Source organism: Rattus rattus, chromosome 3, assembly GCF_011064425.1.
Source record: "Rattus rattus isolate New Zealand chromosome 3, Rrattus_CSIRO_v1, whole genome shotgun sequence".
Taxonomy (NCBI): domain Eukaryota; kingdom Metazoa; phylum Chordata; class Mammalia; order Rodentia; family Muridae; genus Rattus; species Rattus rattus.
The window spans coordinates 124718938-124737368 of NC_046156.1; the positions used below are offsets into that span (position 1 = coordinate 124718938).

The following is an 18431-nucleotide window of genomic DNA, read 5'->3' on the forward strand; positions in this document are numbered from 1 at the left end:
TCTGTGAGATTCAATTGAAGAAAACTAAATTTTCCCTTGGAAGTTTATGCCAATCGGAGATAGCATCCTCTTCAGTACTGGGACCCTGTCCAATTTCACCTGTACAGAGCTTATGCTGCCACAGTCTCTGTGAGTTCACACACGTGTGAATCCGCCTATGTCTAAAGACACTGTGTCCTTGGAATTGCCCATCTCCTTTGGGTCTTTCATTCTCTCTGCCTCCTGTTTCCCATAGCTCCTGAAGTCCTGAGGGGAGACATCCCATTCAGAGTTGAGTGCTCCAAAATCTCTCACTCTCTGCACACTGTCCAGTTGTGGGTCTCTGTATTGACTCCCATCTACTACAGAAGGAAGCTTCTCTGACGATGGCTAAGAGAGACACTGATCTATAGGTACACAGAATGTCATTAAGAGTCATTTTATTGATGTGTTTATTCAGCCAAATGGTAGCATTTGGTTTTCTCCTAGGTCCACGGCCTACCTAATCTCAGGTTCTTGGCCACCCAAGCAGTATCAGGCATGGGTTTCGTCTCGTGGAGTGGTCTTTAAAGCTAATCAGAAAGCGGTTGGTGACTCCCACAACACTTGTGCCACTGTTACATGTCAGGCTGACAGGTCAACGCTGTAGATCACAGCGCTTCTAGTTGGTTAGCATTTACCTTTCTCCTCTAGGAGCTCATGGAGCCTTCCTGTACCATGAACACTAATCTGCAAAATTCTGGTAGAATTTTGAGTTAAGCACAAGTTTGATCTGTGTTCAACAAGATCTGTAAGTGTTGTCTACAGCAATAAATAGGGCCTCATCATCAGTGTGCCACCTAATTTTTTGAGACAGGGTCTCTCGCTGGACCTGGTGCTCACCATCTCACATAGGATGGTTGGCCAGAGAAGTTCAGCGATATGCTTGTCTTTTCCTCCAGTATGTAGTCGCAGGGCATTCACTACCACATCTGACTTTTGTATGAGGGCTAGAGATCCAAACTCAGGTTCCCATACTTAAACTGAAAGCATTTTTTTACCCACTAAACCACCCCCCAACCTTCAAAATATACTTTTGAAGCATTCACATCTAAGGTGGAAAGGATCTATTAACCTATCTTTAAGGTGACTGGGGCCTAAAACACCGTAGATGTCATCTTCCCTTTAGCAACGCTCTTAGCCACTATGAATTCTACCTCAGTAATGGTGATGCTGTCAGACTCATCACTCTGAAATCAGTAAAGGAAACAGGTAGTCAAAATTTCCACACCTCAGAAGCCATCTACAGTCCTGGACAATGTCCAAGATTAATTTAAAAGTTTGATTAAGAGTGTAGCCCCCTGCACTGCATTAGGTAACAGAAGTAAACCTTGGTGGCTTAGATTACCATCACTCAAGGGCAGGAAGAGATAGCTGATGATCTTGGGGCCCAGTGAAAACTCTGAATACGCGATGCATTTTACCTTGGCATTTCCAACCCTCTTTAATGATCCAGCTACCAAGTCGAAGAAGCAGAGATACAAGGCTGCTAATGAGTTCAACAACTGTGCCGTGTTTTAACATTACAATACTGTCAGCAGGAAGCTTAAAGCCCGAGCATCATCTGCACAGAGACTAACAGGGAGTTTTGCTCAGGATTTCAGTCCGTGCCCAGTGGTAATGACATTGGATGTGCCGATCTCCATGCCAAGCCTGTGTCTGGAACATTGGCTGGGACACACACACATAGCTCAGCAAGATGCTGGCAAAGAGAGCTGGAAGAAAAAGCAATTCTTTTTCTTCTTATTTCTGTTTTATGAACAACAAAATCACATGGCCGCATGAGGCACCACAAGCCACTTTTCAGACAATATGGTCATCTTTGGGTAATGTTCTTTTCGTGTGGGATAAAGATTAAACCTAGGGTCTGGGGTGTACCTCTCAGTTTCTAAAGTGCTTGCGAGGCACGCACAATGACCTGTCTGGATTCCATCCCCAGACTTGAATGAAACCAGTATCGCAGTCCATGCCTACAATCCCAGAAGGGCAAGGTCGTCTTTGGATACAGAGAGATTTTGAAGCTGACCTGGATTACATGAGACCCAGTCTCAAAACAAGAAGAATAAGAACAAAAAGGAGGAGGAAGAGAGAGAGGGCAGAGAAGGAAGAGGACCGAGTGGGAGGAGGAAGAGTGAGTGAGTGACTGAGTGGGAGAAGATTGAGCCTAGAAATAAGACATTCCTTTTGAAACAACTCAAACTTCAGTTTGAGCATCATTTTGCAACCAGAGCTGCTCATGGATAAGAGAGGAAACATCTACCGAAAGAACTTGTTGGCCAATGTCAGGAAAGGGTATGAGAATTACACATGGGGCAAAACTTAAAGCTGGGACAGTGGGAACGGACGACGTGCTCATCCACAGAACCACACTAGAGCAGAGTCCCAAGGACATCCTGTGCCAATTCAGTTAATATGATCACACACACGCACACACACACGCACACACGCACACACACACACACACATGTTTAATTTAATTTAAAAGTGTTTATAATGATTGGAGAGATTGCTTAGCGGTTAAAAGCACACGCTGCTCTTCCTGAAAACCCAGGTTTGAGCCCTAGCACATGGTGCCTCATAGCCATTTGTAGCTTCAGTTCTCGAGGATCTAGTGCCTTCCTCTTGTCTCCATGGGCACCAGACATGCACAAGAAAATAAAAACAAATAAATATTTTAGAAATCTTTTTTAAAAAATCATGTAAGTTGTAATTCTCAAAATTGAAGCATTTTTCCTGAAAAAGAAATGAAGGAATACTGAATTCTCGTCTGGGAACTGACATAATGGGGCATCCTATTCACACCTATCTACTGCTCAGGACACTGCGCTGACTCCTGTTCATACTGCCCTACCTATTCAGGGCACTGCACTTCAGTCAGTCTGACCCCTGTCCTTGCTTTCATTCTCATCATCGGGCCCCACCCCTGCATGAAAATAATCTGTTTGCATGTTTGCATGCATCCCAAAGGATTCTACCTTCCTTAAGGGCAGGGAACAAATTTTATTTCTCTTTATATGCTCAGCGCAAGCCTTGAAATTCTTAATGTGTGTGCTCAATAAATATTTATTTAACTGAACTAAATTTGGGGTCCCGGAATTTAGTATGCTTTCTCTGATGGTGCCTCTAACCCAGTGTTTGCAGATCAAACACAGGGCTCTCACTCCCTTCATCTATAAAGGTACAGAATCATCTCTTTGTAAGCTCCTCGTGCATGGAGTCAACTAAATGTGTACCATGCATGTGTCTATAAATGCATGCCACGATAAATGTATGAAGTGCATGAGGTATTACTTATAACATGTATGTTTTATCTGCCTCTTCCAAGAATTAAGAAGAAAGCAAATGTCTATGTCTGCAACTTTCCAACTATCAGTGTGCCACCCATCAAGCACATAATAAAGATCCCCCATTGAGCTCAGAAACTAAATCATTGCCCAAACAAGCTTGAGGACCCAAGTTCAAATCCCCAGAAGTCCTGTAAAGCTGGCAGTGTTGATGCATATCTGTAACTCAACTCCTACAGAGAGATAGGAGGCAGAAACACAATTCCCAGAAGCTTGAGGGCCAACAAGATTAGCATATCCATGGAACAAACAACAAAAGACCCTGTCTCAATGAGGTGGTGAGAAGCAATGTCTGAGTCTGTCCCCTGACTGCTACACTCATGCATGACTTGGGTACTCCTTAGCATATAACCCATGTGAGCTCCACATGGGCAGAAGCCTTACCAGGGTTGTTGTCTCTTGCCCTCCTTCCCTTAGAATTTAGGTGATCAATAAACATCTGTTGTATGGGTGGGGGAAGGGGGTGAAGGCAGTGATCACCAACCGCACAGGCACTGGCTTCACAGTGCTAATAAAAATATTTGATGAAAGAATAGACATAGGATCCATGCTTCAAGCTCTGGATCTGCTTTGTCCTTATTGATAAACAGCAAGATGACATGGCTACCCTCTTACTTACAAACCACGGCCAAGCACATCTGTCAAATGGTTCTAAGGAACAGAGTTTCTCAGAGTTTTTTGTTTGTCTTGTTATCTATACCAGCCGCTCTATGATGGTTTATTGGTCTGATTTGATGGATTAAATTTAAAATGTATTTGAAAAAAATGTTCTGTGCATCCAAACACACACACACACACACACACACACACACACACACACACACACACACAATTAAAAATGAACTCATAACAACTTCTGAACTCTAAGGAATCAAAATTGAAGTAACTTAATTCATTAAAAGATTTATATGGTTAGATTTTAATTCCTTGAGTGGTATCTGGGCAAACATAATCTAAAATACCAGTATAGTTTTAATCTCATACAATCCAATGAGCTTTAATAAGCAAAGTAGTTCCCAATAGAACTAAAACTCAGCTATTCAACACTCTGTGTTGTTGTGTCTCTTTGTGTGTGTGTGTGTGTGTGTGTGTGTGTGTGTGTGTGTATGTGTGTAAAACTATGTGTGTGAGTTGAACTAATTATTTCAGGATTTTTTTTATATTTAATCAAAAACATTGCCAAAGAAAGTCACCCTTCAGAAATCTCCCTATCCTGGTTTATAACTTACAATAAAATGGAGTTTTGCATCTTATGGACTTCAGGGTATAACATTATACTGTCACTTTTTAAATGCTATAGTTATAAATAAGAGATAGTTTCCATTATAAAATTTTTTCCATAGTCTGCTTAGCCAGTTAAAAACATTTGCTACATAAATGGTCTTTCCAATTCATAAGCTAGAAATTATTATAGACAAGTTTTTAAGAATATCAAAGTAAGTTCATATTGGCTTCGGTAGCCTTCCTCGTTTATGCAATACCTGCGTCCACCAGCTTAAAGTATTTTCAATGGACAGAGCAGTGTGATGATAATGTACCCCCTCAACAAGGAAATTACAAAAAAATTAAAACTTTAAACCCTGACAGCCTGCTTGTCCAGTTGGGACCGTGTGTATTGACTCAAGCCTGGCCTGCTCCACAGCAGGAGAAAATGCAAATGGGGCAGAAAGACAGATCCAAAGGAATTCCTTATGCTCAAATCTCTGATAGATCACAGTGGATCTTTCAAAGATGTACCTTGGCTCTGGGCTTAGACCCTTGATCCTCCGGTCGGGTGGGGGAGGGTTCGGTAAAGATGCTAGGAAATCAGATCTGCCCTGACAGGGTGAGGTAACCCCCCTTGACCTCCTCGAAGCCTGCTGTGCCTGCATCTCAGAGGCTGGCATGCTTCATCCTGAACTGCCTCTTTAATTGTAGACTTTGCTTTCAGTTTCCCTCAGAGCCCTAGTTAGGGGAACTTCCCTGTCTGTTCTTTTCCGAAAACTGGAAAAATACCGAAATGTCATTCTAAACCAGAGGACTGGTTGAGCATGATGTGTTAGGTCCAAACGGTGGAGCTCTGCTGCTTTTGAAAAGAATGAGTCAAAATGACATGTACAGACAAAAGCAAGTCGTAAACACGTATGTATGCACACATGCATGCATGTTTGTATGTATACATGTATGTCCATGCATGTTTGTGTGTGCACATATGTGTACATGTATATTACCTGAATGTATATATACATGTGTGTGCATACATATATGTGCTAATATCTATTATGTACACGAGGAAAAGTGCAGGAATTTTCATGGAAAGATGAGTGAAGAGCGGTGCCTGTTAGCAAGTGGTATACAGCAACAGCAACAACAAATTGTACTTTCTGTGTGACACAGTCTTTTAGTTATATGTAGAGTGTAAATTCTGTGATTAAAAAAAAATAATATTTCTAAGGTTATCCTAAAAGAATGTTGAGGACTTTAGGATCTTACGTTATAATATACCAGGGTGAGTTTAGAGGTAAACTTCTTTAATATTCATGACTGAAATTTGGAAGTCCATGACCTCTCAAAGTGGTATGACCGGTTGTGTATTTGTGTACCTTCTAGAAAGCATGAAACGCAGACATGGCTGTGCATGCATCTAAACCTAATGAATGCACTGCTCGGCTTGTCTAGCCAGAGAGGTAAACTTTAGGTTCAGCAAAGAGCCCAACTTGAAAATAAGTCACACAAGCAAATGGGAAAGACAATCTAACAGTGATCTTTGGCCTCCATGTACACCTGCATGGATGAGTACACACACACACACACACACACACACACACACACACAGGCTCCTACCCAATTTATAGGTATTCCTAATACCAACACAGGAAGTCACACTAGACAGCACAGGAAGTCACACTAGACAGCACAGGAAGTCACACTAGACAGCACAGGAAGTCACACTGGACAGCACAGGAAGTCACACTAGACAGGTTTTGAAGCAAGAGGCTTTCAGCACTGAAGCCCTTTGGCTGTTCAAGTTTGAGCAAAGTTACCTAAGGAATAACTCTGTTTCCTCCATAGACATGAGGCACTTGTGAAACTGGGAGTGGGGGAGTGGGCAGACAGAGAAGAAGTCAGTCTTGCATGTCTCTGAAGGGGGCAGAGTGGAAAGAGTGGGCTTCATCTAGTCTCAGTAAAACAAGATTCAGTACAACATCATCTGTCAAGCTTAAGCCGTGTGAAAGACTCCTTAATCACAAAGGAGCATTAAAATAGACCACAAAACTCTTTGTTTTTATGCCTGTATTAATATTACATGAATGGGTCAGGATTTACGTAGAAATGTGGCTTTTGATGACTTCTGTGAGATAAAAGTCCCCATGTGTCACCATACAAGAATGCCTTGAATCCATCAACATCTTCACTGTCTCTCCCTTGGCTCCACCGACATCCTGCAGCTCCACATGACCGCAGTTTAGAGTCACGTGGGACTCAAGTGAGGAGCCAGGAGATGGGCCCGCACTGGCAAAATGAGAGACACTATTGGTGAAAACTTAAAACGACACCTCTTTTCCAAATGTGCTTTCCAGGTGGTTTCTCACTGTCAAGACAGGCCAACTGGGGATTTAGTATACAACTAAAGTTTCATCTATCCCTGAGTCCGAGTGCTGACATTACCAACTGCATAGGTTTCCCAGGCGAAGAAACTGAGGGGTTTGGCATAACCCACGGAAGTCCAGCACTAAGCACATCACCAAATGGGAGTGATAACTGCCTATGCAAGCCTCATAGTAGGCACAAATCAGACCAGGGCTCTGTCTGATTAAGCCAGGGAAAGAAGAGAGATACAATGAAGATGGGAGGTTGTGTCATAAAATTCCAAAATGGTGACATGTTAATGCTACACAGTCGGGGTGAAACATAGAGAAGTCTCCACTCTAGCAGTCCTTCAGGAGGAGCCTGAATAAGTGAGAATGTAGATGGGATCATAAGTAGCTAGCCGTTAACAGTCAAAGGACAGTATGCATTGGTTTACAGACTATGGGGATGAAGGGTTGCATTGGTGAAAACTTGGACTGATACCTCCTTTCCGAATGTGCTTTCCAGGTGGTTTATCACTGGCAACATCACAGCCAAGAGCTGGAAGGGAGAAACAGAAGGGTAGCTGGTCAGAGGGAAAGAAGGACAGACTGAAAGGGCATGTTAAACTAAAGGTAGAAAGAAGCTTAAAAAGTTAGTGAGACACAATGAACCCAAGTCGTGCCTGCATTCCACTTAACGCATTCTATATCCGTCGAATGGTCAAATCTCAGATGATACAACTGCCCCTGTCCATAAGGAAGGAAGCTGGAAGCCAGGATGATCAAGCCACATGCTCTTACTTCATCCAGCTAGTGAGCAGCTGAGAGGCAGGCTCTGAACCAGAACCAACATTCGCTCAAGTCACCCAGGCTTCAGAGTGTAACGGAAACTAGATCTTAGCATTGGGTGCAAAATTGGGGGACAAGTATCTGAGGACTCATTGGAATTTCTTATAAGCATGTCTCATTACTACTCAAACATGCTTCTATGTGTATAACAATGTCCCGGCTATGTTGGATGGGAAAGCACTGACATAATTGCTCAGTCCAACCTTCCTCAGCTGTGTCTATTGCATTGCTACTGTGCCACGGCTTTTCACCCTTGGAATCCTCAGAGCCTGACTTAGCTTCTTATTCACCTGTGCCTAAGCCAGCAGCACACTGCATGATCACTGAGACCGACGTGTTTATTTTCACATGCCCTCGGAACACATCTAACTTTCATCTCCAAGAAAGCCACTCCAGCCGGTTAATATAATCAATCCTTTAAAAGAACAGTTTCTCCCCTTCCCTTAGATGTAGGTTCTTAATGGCAGTTGGACTCCTCATAACAGATGTGCAGGACATGACATCTGGACCTTCCCAGAAAGGCAGGGCCAACTTTTCCTCTGAATATGCTCAGTGGAGAACCCCATGTCTCCTAATTGTTTACTGTTCCCATACCCTAGCCCACAAACCAAAGAACTGGATTAAATAAGAAATAAAAAAGATTGGTGTCCTGTGGCTACAAAGGGAGGAAAACGTGTTTCAGTTTGGTTGTTGTTGTTGTTGTTGTTGTTGTTGTTGTTGTTGTTGTTGTTGTGTTAGCCAAGTAACGATGAGCAAGCATAGAGAGAAAGAAAGACACACCTTTACTGTCATAGATTCCTTTCTAGAATGGTCGGATATCAGATCCTGGGGTAAGTACTTTCACCTATCAAAACATAAGCAAGTGTGCATGCACACATACCACAAACACACACACACACACACACACACACATGCCACACACATACCACATACATACCACACACATACATAAACACATACACACATACATACCACACACATACATAAACACATACACACATACATAACACACATACATAAACACATACCACACACATACATAAACACATACACACATACATAACACACATACATATACACACTAAACACACACATACATACACACACACCACACATACACACATATACACACTCCATACATGCACATGCATGCACACACCACACACATATATAAATACACACAAACACATGTAACACACACATACATCACACACACACACACACGCACACACACACACTAAACAAGCTTCTTGACTTTTCACAATAAATTTATTGCCTAGTTTGGCTTCAATTTTAATGTGTCCACGTTGTATATGCAACCTGCCTTTATCCAAGGGTATAACTTACCAGGAAGGCAAATTAGACGTTTCCTACGGGCATATAAATACTTCTAAAACTGAGGCTGGATAAAAACATAGACTAGCAAACTGAAGGGGATATTTCCTCTTCTGGAATTTTAATTAATAAATCAAACAGGAAATGATTAAGATATATGATTGACTGACTGAGTGAGTGGGTGATTGAAGCTGCACTTGGCTAACGTTCACCTGATGGACAGACGTCACTCCTACTTCCCAAGAGCCCAAGGCCGATGGTATCATTACTTCCACTTCACAAGATGCCCAGGGAGGGTGGTATCATTACTTCCACTTCACAAGATGCCCAGGGAGGGTGGTATGATTGCTCTAGCTTCAGAAGGGGCCACCAATAGCTTGCAGCTGACCTAGCTATTCAATCAGGGACCACACTCAATTCAAACACTGCTGTGCACATTTTAAATGTTCGTGAGAGCCGAAACCATGCATTACCAAGCATGGAGCCTACCACACAGCAGGACTTCGTTAATATTTGTTGTATAAAATATCAGCAAACCCTACCGACAGCTGCATTGAAGAAACTTCTGTAAATACCATCATTCGAACAACAGCAGTGTACAAAATTAAATCCTCAGGCAGCTTCTTAACAAGGGTAAGATTCCTTCTCAGCCCTGCCTGCTACACAGTCATTGACTCCTGAGCACGTCCTTAACAGAAGAATTAATACAATCTGTTTGCTAGATGATTTATCCTTTGGAATTACAATAAAATTAGTAGCCAATGATTGGACTGAACATGCAAACCAAAAACATGTTTGTTGCTGAATAGAATAACTGAAGTCAAAATTAAAAGTAATTCCAGAATGAACACCTTTGAAGAATCAGCAGTTTGATTAAAAATTCAGTTGCTTCCCCCTCTCTTATAATGAAACAGTTCTTTAATGACAAAAGAACTTAACAATAATGCAGAAGAACGCATATCCGAGCCAAACTCTCCCCCCTCCCAGTTTAATTATGGCTATTATTTCTGAAAACGAAAATGGCTGAGGTCATTGTAGTCTATTTCAGGGTTTGCATGGGTTGGTGGTATTTTTCCCTTGGCTTTGAGCTCTCCACATTACCAGCTAAATGTTAAGGGTTTTGCTATGTGCCCTTTCAAATCCCATTCTTTTTAATAATGGACTTTTACACAAATAAATTAAAGCAAATTCCACTTTCTTTCCTAACAACTCCAGGTGGAGTCCACACTCAAAAGAGACCTGGAACTTGCCTTTCTTAAAAAGAGAGAGAGAGAGAGAGAGAGAGAGAGAGAGAGAGAGAGAGAGAAGAAAGAAAGAAAGAAAGAAAGAAAGAAAGAAAGAAGGAAAGAAGGAAGGAAAGGAAAGGAAAGAAAAAGACTTCTTAGAACAATTAGACAACATGGCATGACTTGGAACTCCCATCTGCATAAAATACTTTGTGGCTGTCCAAAAAAAAAAAAGCCTGAGTAAAAGATCAGGGATCACACAGTAAGATTCACATTGTTCTCTTGACTAAACTGAAACATTGGGATAATGTATGTTTTCCATCCAGCTTACACAGAAAATGCCCAGAATCAAACCCCCATAAAAAGATCCTTCCTTCTTGCCTTTGTATATTTTGAGAGTTGAAAGGTCTATAAGAAGCCAGGGAAACCCGACAGATCCACTGTTCAGAATTATCAAATAACTCAAGACACTGAATCCACACAACTGCACCCTCATTTTAGATATGATTAATGTTTCGCTGGCTTTCTGAACGTACCCTATTCTATTTGATTTGTTTTATTCTAAGTTGCTATCTGCCTGAACTTTTTGCTTTATTTTATTCTGATGTGCTCTCCGGTCCCATGGAATAACTCAGCCTCTAACAAGCCTCTGCCCACACCCTAGTACGAGAACGCCTTTGCGATACACACGGACTGTGGAGGAGTCCTGGCTGTGAAAAATGGCTTAAGCTCTGTTTGTTTGTTTATCTTATTTTAATTTTTTGAAAATCGACTTGCGAGATCAATATATTAAGCTTTTGTGAAAGAGGTGAAATAATTTTAAACACAGACACACAATGAGTTTATTTATTTAGAAACTTGTTAAATGGAGTCTGGGAATTCAAATATTCAATGTTGACATTGTACAGAACTGGCCAGGAGCCAGGACCTGGTCTCCAGAGGGACCCATTGGACAAGGAATCCAGGCCTTTCTCGCTTCCCACTTGAACTAAAAAGGTAGAAGCCATTAGTTAGAGCCACAGCACTATCTGAACCACACTCAAACAATCTGCCCCAAGCAGGGCACTTAAAGGAGGGCAAGTGTGCGTCACTCTTGCTCTGCTCCAGTAGTGCCCCACGCCTGCAGAGTTTTGTAAACATTTTCTCCCCTGTGCTGAAACTTCTCTGAAGTTTCTTGCATGGCAGGTAAGCAAAAGCAGTTAACAATTTTTTTTTAAAAAAAAATTGTTATATATTAGGGGTGGGGATAGCAATGTGTACAAACTAGGGGTCTGGAAGAAGAATTCTGCCCCTCTCCGGCCCCTCCCCTCTCCTCCGGCAGTCCTCTCAAAGCGGCCAAGTTCCTTGAAACTCCTCAGGAGGCCAGAAGAGTGGGAACAGGGGAAGAATCTAATTTTAGAAAGAGGATCCTGGCTAGTGGGGTGGGGAAATGGTCAGAGGACTGCGGATCACCTCAGAAGGGCTTGTTACAGAAATGCCTGGACCGCACCTTCCAGTCCTGAATGGGTTAAGCATCACCCCAGAAAACAGTGCATGGCATCTTCCTGGGTGTCTCCCCATAAGCCCACCTCAGAGCCCTTCCCTCAGACCTTAGGGAATGCCCTGGGGAGGGAGTGAATAAATGATGTGGTGCACAAGAATGTTCCAGAACCAGGCACAGGACTGTGAGAGATTTGCCCATGGTCTGCATGTGTCTACACTGTGGTAAACAAGGCTCAAGGCAAGTGGTGCATGAGATGCTAAGCACCCTGGAGTGGAAGAGGGGGTGCACTGTTTAATCAAATCCTTGAGCTCAAAACAAGAAGTCTGGGGAGGCAACAGGACTGGAAGGGACTGGAAACAGTATGCTCTGAAGGAGGGGACATTCCTGTGACTTTCCCTATTCAGCTCAGAGGCGCCATGAGGGCCAGTTTTCTTCTCTACACCCAGCAGTTTGGAAATGAAGAGTCCCAGGTATCATCAGCTATAAAGAATTGAGCTGTCTAGCTCCTGGTACCTTAGGAACCACGAATGAGCTTGTGACCAGTGAAGCCCCTCCACTCTGACACACTTGTGGGGGGATGCCACAAGAGAGGAGTCCAAGGTGGGAGCTCAGGGAACTACTAATTGTGCCCTCTTGCCCCTCTGGCCAGGGTTAGACCCAGCCAGAAGTCCTCAGCTGTGGCCTCCCTGCCCTGGCCCATGCTGTAGCCTCTGTTAACCTGCCCCATACTTCCAAAAGTAAAACAAAATAAGCTCTCAGACGACCACAAGTTTAAAAAGAAACTGCTTACAAGACCCATTACCTTCAATTTGAGAGAGAAAGAGAAAGAGAATATGAATCTCCTGGAAAGGCTTAATTTCTATTCTACAATCCTTGTTGAGTGTCAGCACAGGGGAGTAGGCCCCTTAAAAAAGTGTGAGACGGGCTATCCTCAAAAATTACAAGCTCACACAGAGGACACAGAACAGAAGCACACAGTCGCCAAAACCTGAGACTCCCAGTACCGGCACATAAGGCTCTGCAGCTAATGAACCGTCCTCTCCCACGGTGTTGGGGATGAGGGGTAGAATGAAAAGCATAATTAACCTTCCCCTAAACACAGACCCGAAAGGGGGTGCAAACCGCGGTGAAATGGTGCCTCAAAGTGCCAAATGAAATAAAGAAGCCCCAAGCCAGCCAGGGTAATGCTCAAATAATGGCGAACGAAGCGCCTTTCTAGAAGAAGCTTCAGCCTCTGTCGGGAGAACAATTTTTTTCCTCCTGCAAAGCAGTCTGGAATAAACAAATAAATATATACTTGAAAGCAAGTCTCTATCCGGATGCAGCTTCTTAAGGGTGAATGAACGTGCAAGGCGCCCTGTCTGAACCCGGCTGTGAATTAACCTTAGAATCCTAGGTGCTGGCCTGCGAGGAGAGCGAATTTAAACACGGGAGGCAGAGCAGGCGCCTACTTTTCCTACGTCGGTGCCTGTTCCCAAACAAAGATCAAGTACAGAAGTAACAAGTGCCTCGGGTCACCGCCAGGGTTTTGATAATCTCGTCGCCTTCTTAAGCGACTTCCGGGGAGACCTGCAATAAGGGGGTTACTGGATGCAACACGTTCATTGCTTTGATTGAAACCCCGCAGGCTGGTGCTTTGGCAAAGTGGGGTGGGTTTCCTCCAGTATTTTAGGCTCTAGACGTGCAAGGCAGACCCTACCTCACTTCCTTCCCCCACCCCCACCCCGAGGAAGAGCGGCAACTGGAATTTCTGGCAAGGCCCAGGTGCTTCTCCAGCTGCCCCACACACCCCAAATAAAACGGCTGAGAAGTCTCCTGGCTGCCAGAATGGGCTTGCTTTATTTAGTTTTCTTTTCTCGAAGATGGAAATGTAAGTCAACGGGTTTTAGGCAGTATATAGTCAGTTCTCTTGCTTTTCCCTTTTAAAAAAACTTTTTTTACATTAAACCTTTCTATCTTCCCATACGGGTTACAACGAAATTATTAGTTTCAAGTATTGTGCAAAAAATAAGTCCTATAAATTAGACCCAAGATAGTGCTCGCAATCTGTCCCTGTAACATCAGGGAGTATTTTCAAGGTATGTGGTCTCTGGTCTCTAACCTTGGGCTTTAGTCAAGACCAAACTAAACTGACATCCACCAAAAGACGCACACAAAAGAAAAGGAATAATTGAGTTTGGGAGAAAGAACTATTTGTGTGTGGTTTGTTTCTCTTGTAATGCTTACGTTTGCCAGGATTACGGTAAATTGGTTTTGTCTTGTTTTGCTTCAGATATGCTGGTTACATTACCTCTTCCTAACTCAGGAAAAGGGGGGGGGGAGATAGTGCCTGCAAACAGCTAAGTTTCCGTTGGATGATTGCACCGCAGGGGTCACCAGCCACCTCTGCCACGCGCAGTTTGGCGAAAGGAAATAGCGCTTTAAAATACAAAAATCCGTAGTTCTGATATGATTTCCTTTATTGCTCAGAAGGTAGCTGAAAACTGCACGAAGCAGCGCCCGTGTCTCTGGAAGGCAGCCGCCGCCGAAGCAGTAAAGCCCTGCTAGTGGGAACCGGGGACTCAGCAGGAAAAGTTCCTAAGCCTGGGGTCCCGCTCTTTAGAAAGCACACGGGCATCCTTACCCGACACGAGACAAAAATCAATGTATCTCACATGCGGTGACTGACAAGTCTCATCAGATCAGAAAGGAGGCTCAGCTTCGGGGCTCAGTAGTGGGCTACAGGGTGTACAGCTTGCTTAGCAATTAACATAGCTAAGGCTCGCCGGGTCGGGGCGGGGAGGGGGGTACGATCCTTAAGAAAATTCGAAAGGTTTTGCTGTCTGCTTCCGCTTGGTCGGATGCAGGGCAACCAGGCAGGGTGCAAAGCCTTAGTTAGGCTTTCATTTCACAACTTACTGCGCTGTTGAAACGAGCTCCCCGCCTCTCCTCAAACACACACACACACACACACACACACACACACACACACACACACACACACACACACACCTAACCTTTGAAGTCTCAAAGCCATCAAGCATGTGTGCATTTATTCTCTCTCAGATGAAAATAAAGACACCGGGCTCAATGAAAAGCCAACAGGAAAAACAGTTTCGCTGGCGCACTTTACACTGTTACAACGAAGTGAAAGGAGCCGTGGGAGCAGAGAAAGAAGCAGGCTGACTGACCGAGGAGGCCGACGGCCCTGTATTTAGATTGATCCCTGCGACCTGAGTTCCGAGAGAAAAGATGCCGCTAGAGAGTGTGTGAGTGCAGGACACGAGTACGGAGTGGCTGGAGCTCTGGAAAGACGCCCGCGAGGACGGCGTCTCGCCGGGCGTTACGTTGGATTCTCCACACCGAGAATGCAGGGGAGCTGCGACTGTAGCCGGCGCCGCTGCGCCAGGACGCGCCCGGTGGTGCCGCATGCAGCGCTTCCAGCCCTAAATTCCAATGTGCAAGGGATTGGGAGGGGGGGTACGCTTGGGGACTTCACTGTGGGAAACATATACCCACATCCTATCTTTTGCCTCTGATCCGAAACAAAACAATTAAGAGAGTTCGAGATTCCTCAAGTCCAAGTGTGAGAGGCTTGGGCGGTCTGGCCGGTCCCCTCCCGAAGCAGCTCTGATATCCGAGGGAGAAAATACACTGCAGGCTGCTCGCCGGGTCCCCTTCAACGCTGGGCGGAAGCATGTGAACAAACCCAGCTCAGACGCCTGCTGGTCCGTGCTAAGCAACGCTTCCCACCCTACGCTGTCCCTGAGTGTCACCCAAGCCTTCGCTGAAAGCGTGGGGGATGGGAGTCCCGTTCCCCGTAGCCTCAAACCCCACTGCCCTAGTCCCGCGTGACCGAGGCTGCTCCGCTCCGGGCAGGCAGAGGGCGCCGGGGAGGACCAATGACCCGGGACCCCTGCTGCACCCAGAAAGAAAGTGGCAGACTGAGCTGCGCCCCCTCGGCGGCCCCGAGTTCCGACAGCCCGCCCCCTGGGGGTCACTCGGCGCCCTGCCAGCCCGGGCTTCTCGGGTCGGAGCGCGCCCTCCCGGCCTTATGGTGCTGCGTTCTCGGCTGGCCGCGCGCCCTCCGCCCCCAGGCCGGAGAACGCCAGCGCGGCCTCCGCTCTCCCCACCTGCCCAGTGACTCTGCCGAGCCGAGAGCTCGGCGCTGCCGGGGCTCCCCAACCCATCCCCAGGACCGCGCCCCCCCGCACACCTCTGCCTCCCCTTCCCCAGAGCTCCCGCCGCGCCGCACACGCCGCCGCGCACAAGGACCGAGCGCACAGCGCCCACTACCGCAGCCGCGGCTCGGCGCAGCGCCGATCGCCCGCGCAACTTGCAAGCGGCCGCCTCGCAACTTTTCCCAACTCCATCGCGGCCCGCTGCCGCCACAGCCACCGCGGCTCCCTCTGAGCCCGCCACCCATCCCAAACCCCAGAAACAAACAGAGCTTCGGAAAGGCGCCCTTCCCCTGCCCGCCCCCCCTCCCCCCTCCTCCAGCTCCGGGGACTAGCTGGTTGGCCAGAGGCGACTCTCCCCGCCTGGGGGGGGAGGGGAGGGGAGGGGGACACACTCTCCTCTCCCCCCACCCCTTCGCGCTCACTCGCGCGCGCTCTCCTCCCTCCCACTCAGCTTTTTGCTGCCCCCACCCCCACCCCGGAGTTGCCACAGCTGGTCCTGGTGCGGGGCTCAGGGCTACCGCGGCTCCACTGCGCCCTGAGCAGGAGCCAGGGAGCGGAGGCAGAAATCGGCAGGTTGCTCGGGCTGCAGGCTGCGCTGCGCCTGCCTTCCACCCGGGGCCCCCCGCGCCAAAGCAGCCCGCGCTCTCTCCCCGAGTGCTAGACACAGATATGCAAGATGGCAGAGAAGGGGGGGAAGCCAATAGAAAAGGGATATTGCACCTACTTGTGGCCAGTTTCCTTGCCCTGCCTTTGGATCTCATGCTGTGCCCAGTTCTGCAGCCGCTGCTGGGTGGTTAGGTTTTTTTTTTTCTTGGATCTTTTCCTTCTTTTGGTCTCTCTCTCCCCTCCCTCCTCCTCCTCTCTCTCTCTCTCTCTCTCTCTCTCTCTCTCTCTCTCTCTCTCTCTCTCTCGTCTCGTCTCACACACACACACACACTCGGTCTTTCTCTCTCTCCCTCCCTCTCTCTTTCTCTCAATCCACACTCGCTATCTCTAGCATTGTCAGTTTGGACACCTTCGCACATGCGCGTTAGACGCCCCTCCAACATCTCAGCGCCGCCAAAAAAGTTTGGAGCGATTTATCACTTTGATTTGGAGATCTTGTCAGATGGCAATCGCCGAGGAGGCGGAGAAAGGGAGCTACGGGGAGGGCGGCAGGGGCGGGGAGCGAGCGTGGGGAGCTGGAGGGAGCAGACACTTCACCCAAACGGGGAAAAAAAAAAAAAAAGAAAAAGAAAAGAAATGCAAAGTCTTGGACAGAGAATTGATTCGTGGGGCAGAGGACTATGTCTGTGTGGGAGTCAACAATAAGCCTGCATTGTAATTATTATTAATGTTTTCTCCAACATAAATTACATTGTCTATAGGGGAAACGAGCGGAGGAGGAAAAAAATACTTTAGGTTAAATCTTTCCGTCTTCAAAAGAACTAGGTTGAGGGCTGGACCGTGAACGCATTATCAGAAGGCGAGAAGCATCTTGAACTTGAGAGATCTGCTGTTGCTGCCCGCGCTCTCCTCCTGAAGTTCCCGGGGCTTCCGCTTTGGATGAATAACCGGTTCTCGATTTTAGCTATAATACCAACGGTAGCTGCTATCCTTGGAACATTTCAGTAGTCTGTTTCCATCAAGTAGCAACAATCGCCCTTGATGCCCGGGTCCCGCCGTGCTGGGTGTTTGACATCCAAGACCTCCTGCCTTGCCTAAGGTCGGCCGTCACCTTCCGGCCTCCTGCTGCTACTCAGTCTGCCTGCCATTTCCACTCACTTACTGAAACCTACAACCTCTGGGGTCACCAGAAGGAGGAAGGGGGGAAATTCCATACGCATACCTAGAAAATACAAAAAGAACATTGTTGAAATGTGCCTAATTACTGAATTTACTAATGAAGTGTGCAGGCAGAGAGGAGGACGCAAGGGGTTAGGTGTGTTCGAGGTATGAATCACTCCCAACTCAGTATGGATTTTTCTCTTAGTACAACCTTCTTTCATTAAACAGTTGTGTTCAATACCTTCCACGTGCTATTTATGTCTCCATTAATATCTGCTGCAAATCCTGCCAGACGCCATAAAAGAAAATTGCAATCTTTTCCGTGCGGTGCTGCTACCATCCTCATACTCAAGTCAGAAAGAACAGGGGGGGGGGGAGCTGGTCCTGGCGTCTTCTCTGAGAGAGAATGGAGGACAGGCGGGTTGTTGGGACTCAGTTGCACCTGTTGGTATTCATTTTGTCTGAGCTCAGACTGCGGTTGTGAGAGAGCTAATATCTAGGTTCAATTCCCAGGGGGCTTCGGTGGCCAAGAAAACCAACGCTTACAACACCTACCTCAACTAAGGATACCCACTACCTTCCCCTCCCCAGAGCTGTGTAATTCCAGAGGCATTCAGACATAAAATACAGGTCCCTAGAGAACCGAACTACAGCTCCCAAGGGAGACAGATGTGTAACCTTGAAATATGAGGAAGAGA

The 18431-nt window shown here is 46.2% G+C and overlaps 1 protein-coding gene across 1 annotated transcript in view; it reads right to left on the bottom strand.

Moving 5' to 3' along the window:
* Mecom (MDS1 and EVI1 complex locus) overlaps window positions 1-16829 on the bottom strand; it is a 548190-nt gene extending 531361 nt beyond the window's left edge. The window contains exon 1 of the mRNA XM_032898551.1: window positions 16691-16829. Coding sequence (XP_032754442.1) covers window positions 16691-16727 — 37 coding nt within the window. The 5' untranslated portion in view covers window positions 16728-16829. The remainder of the gene's footprint in view (window positions 1-16690) is intronic.
* Window positions 16830-18431: the final 1602 nt, after the last annotated feature.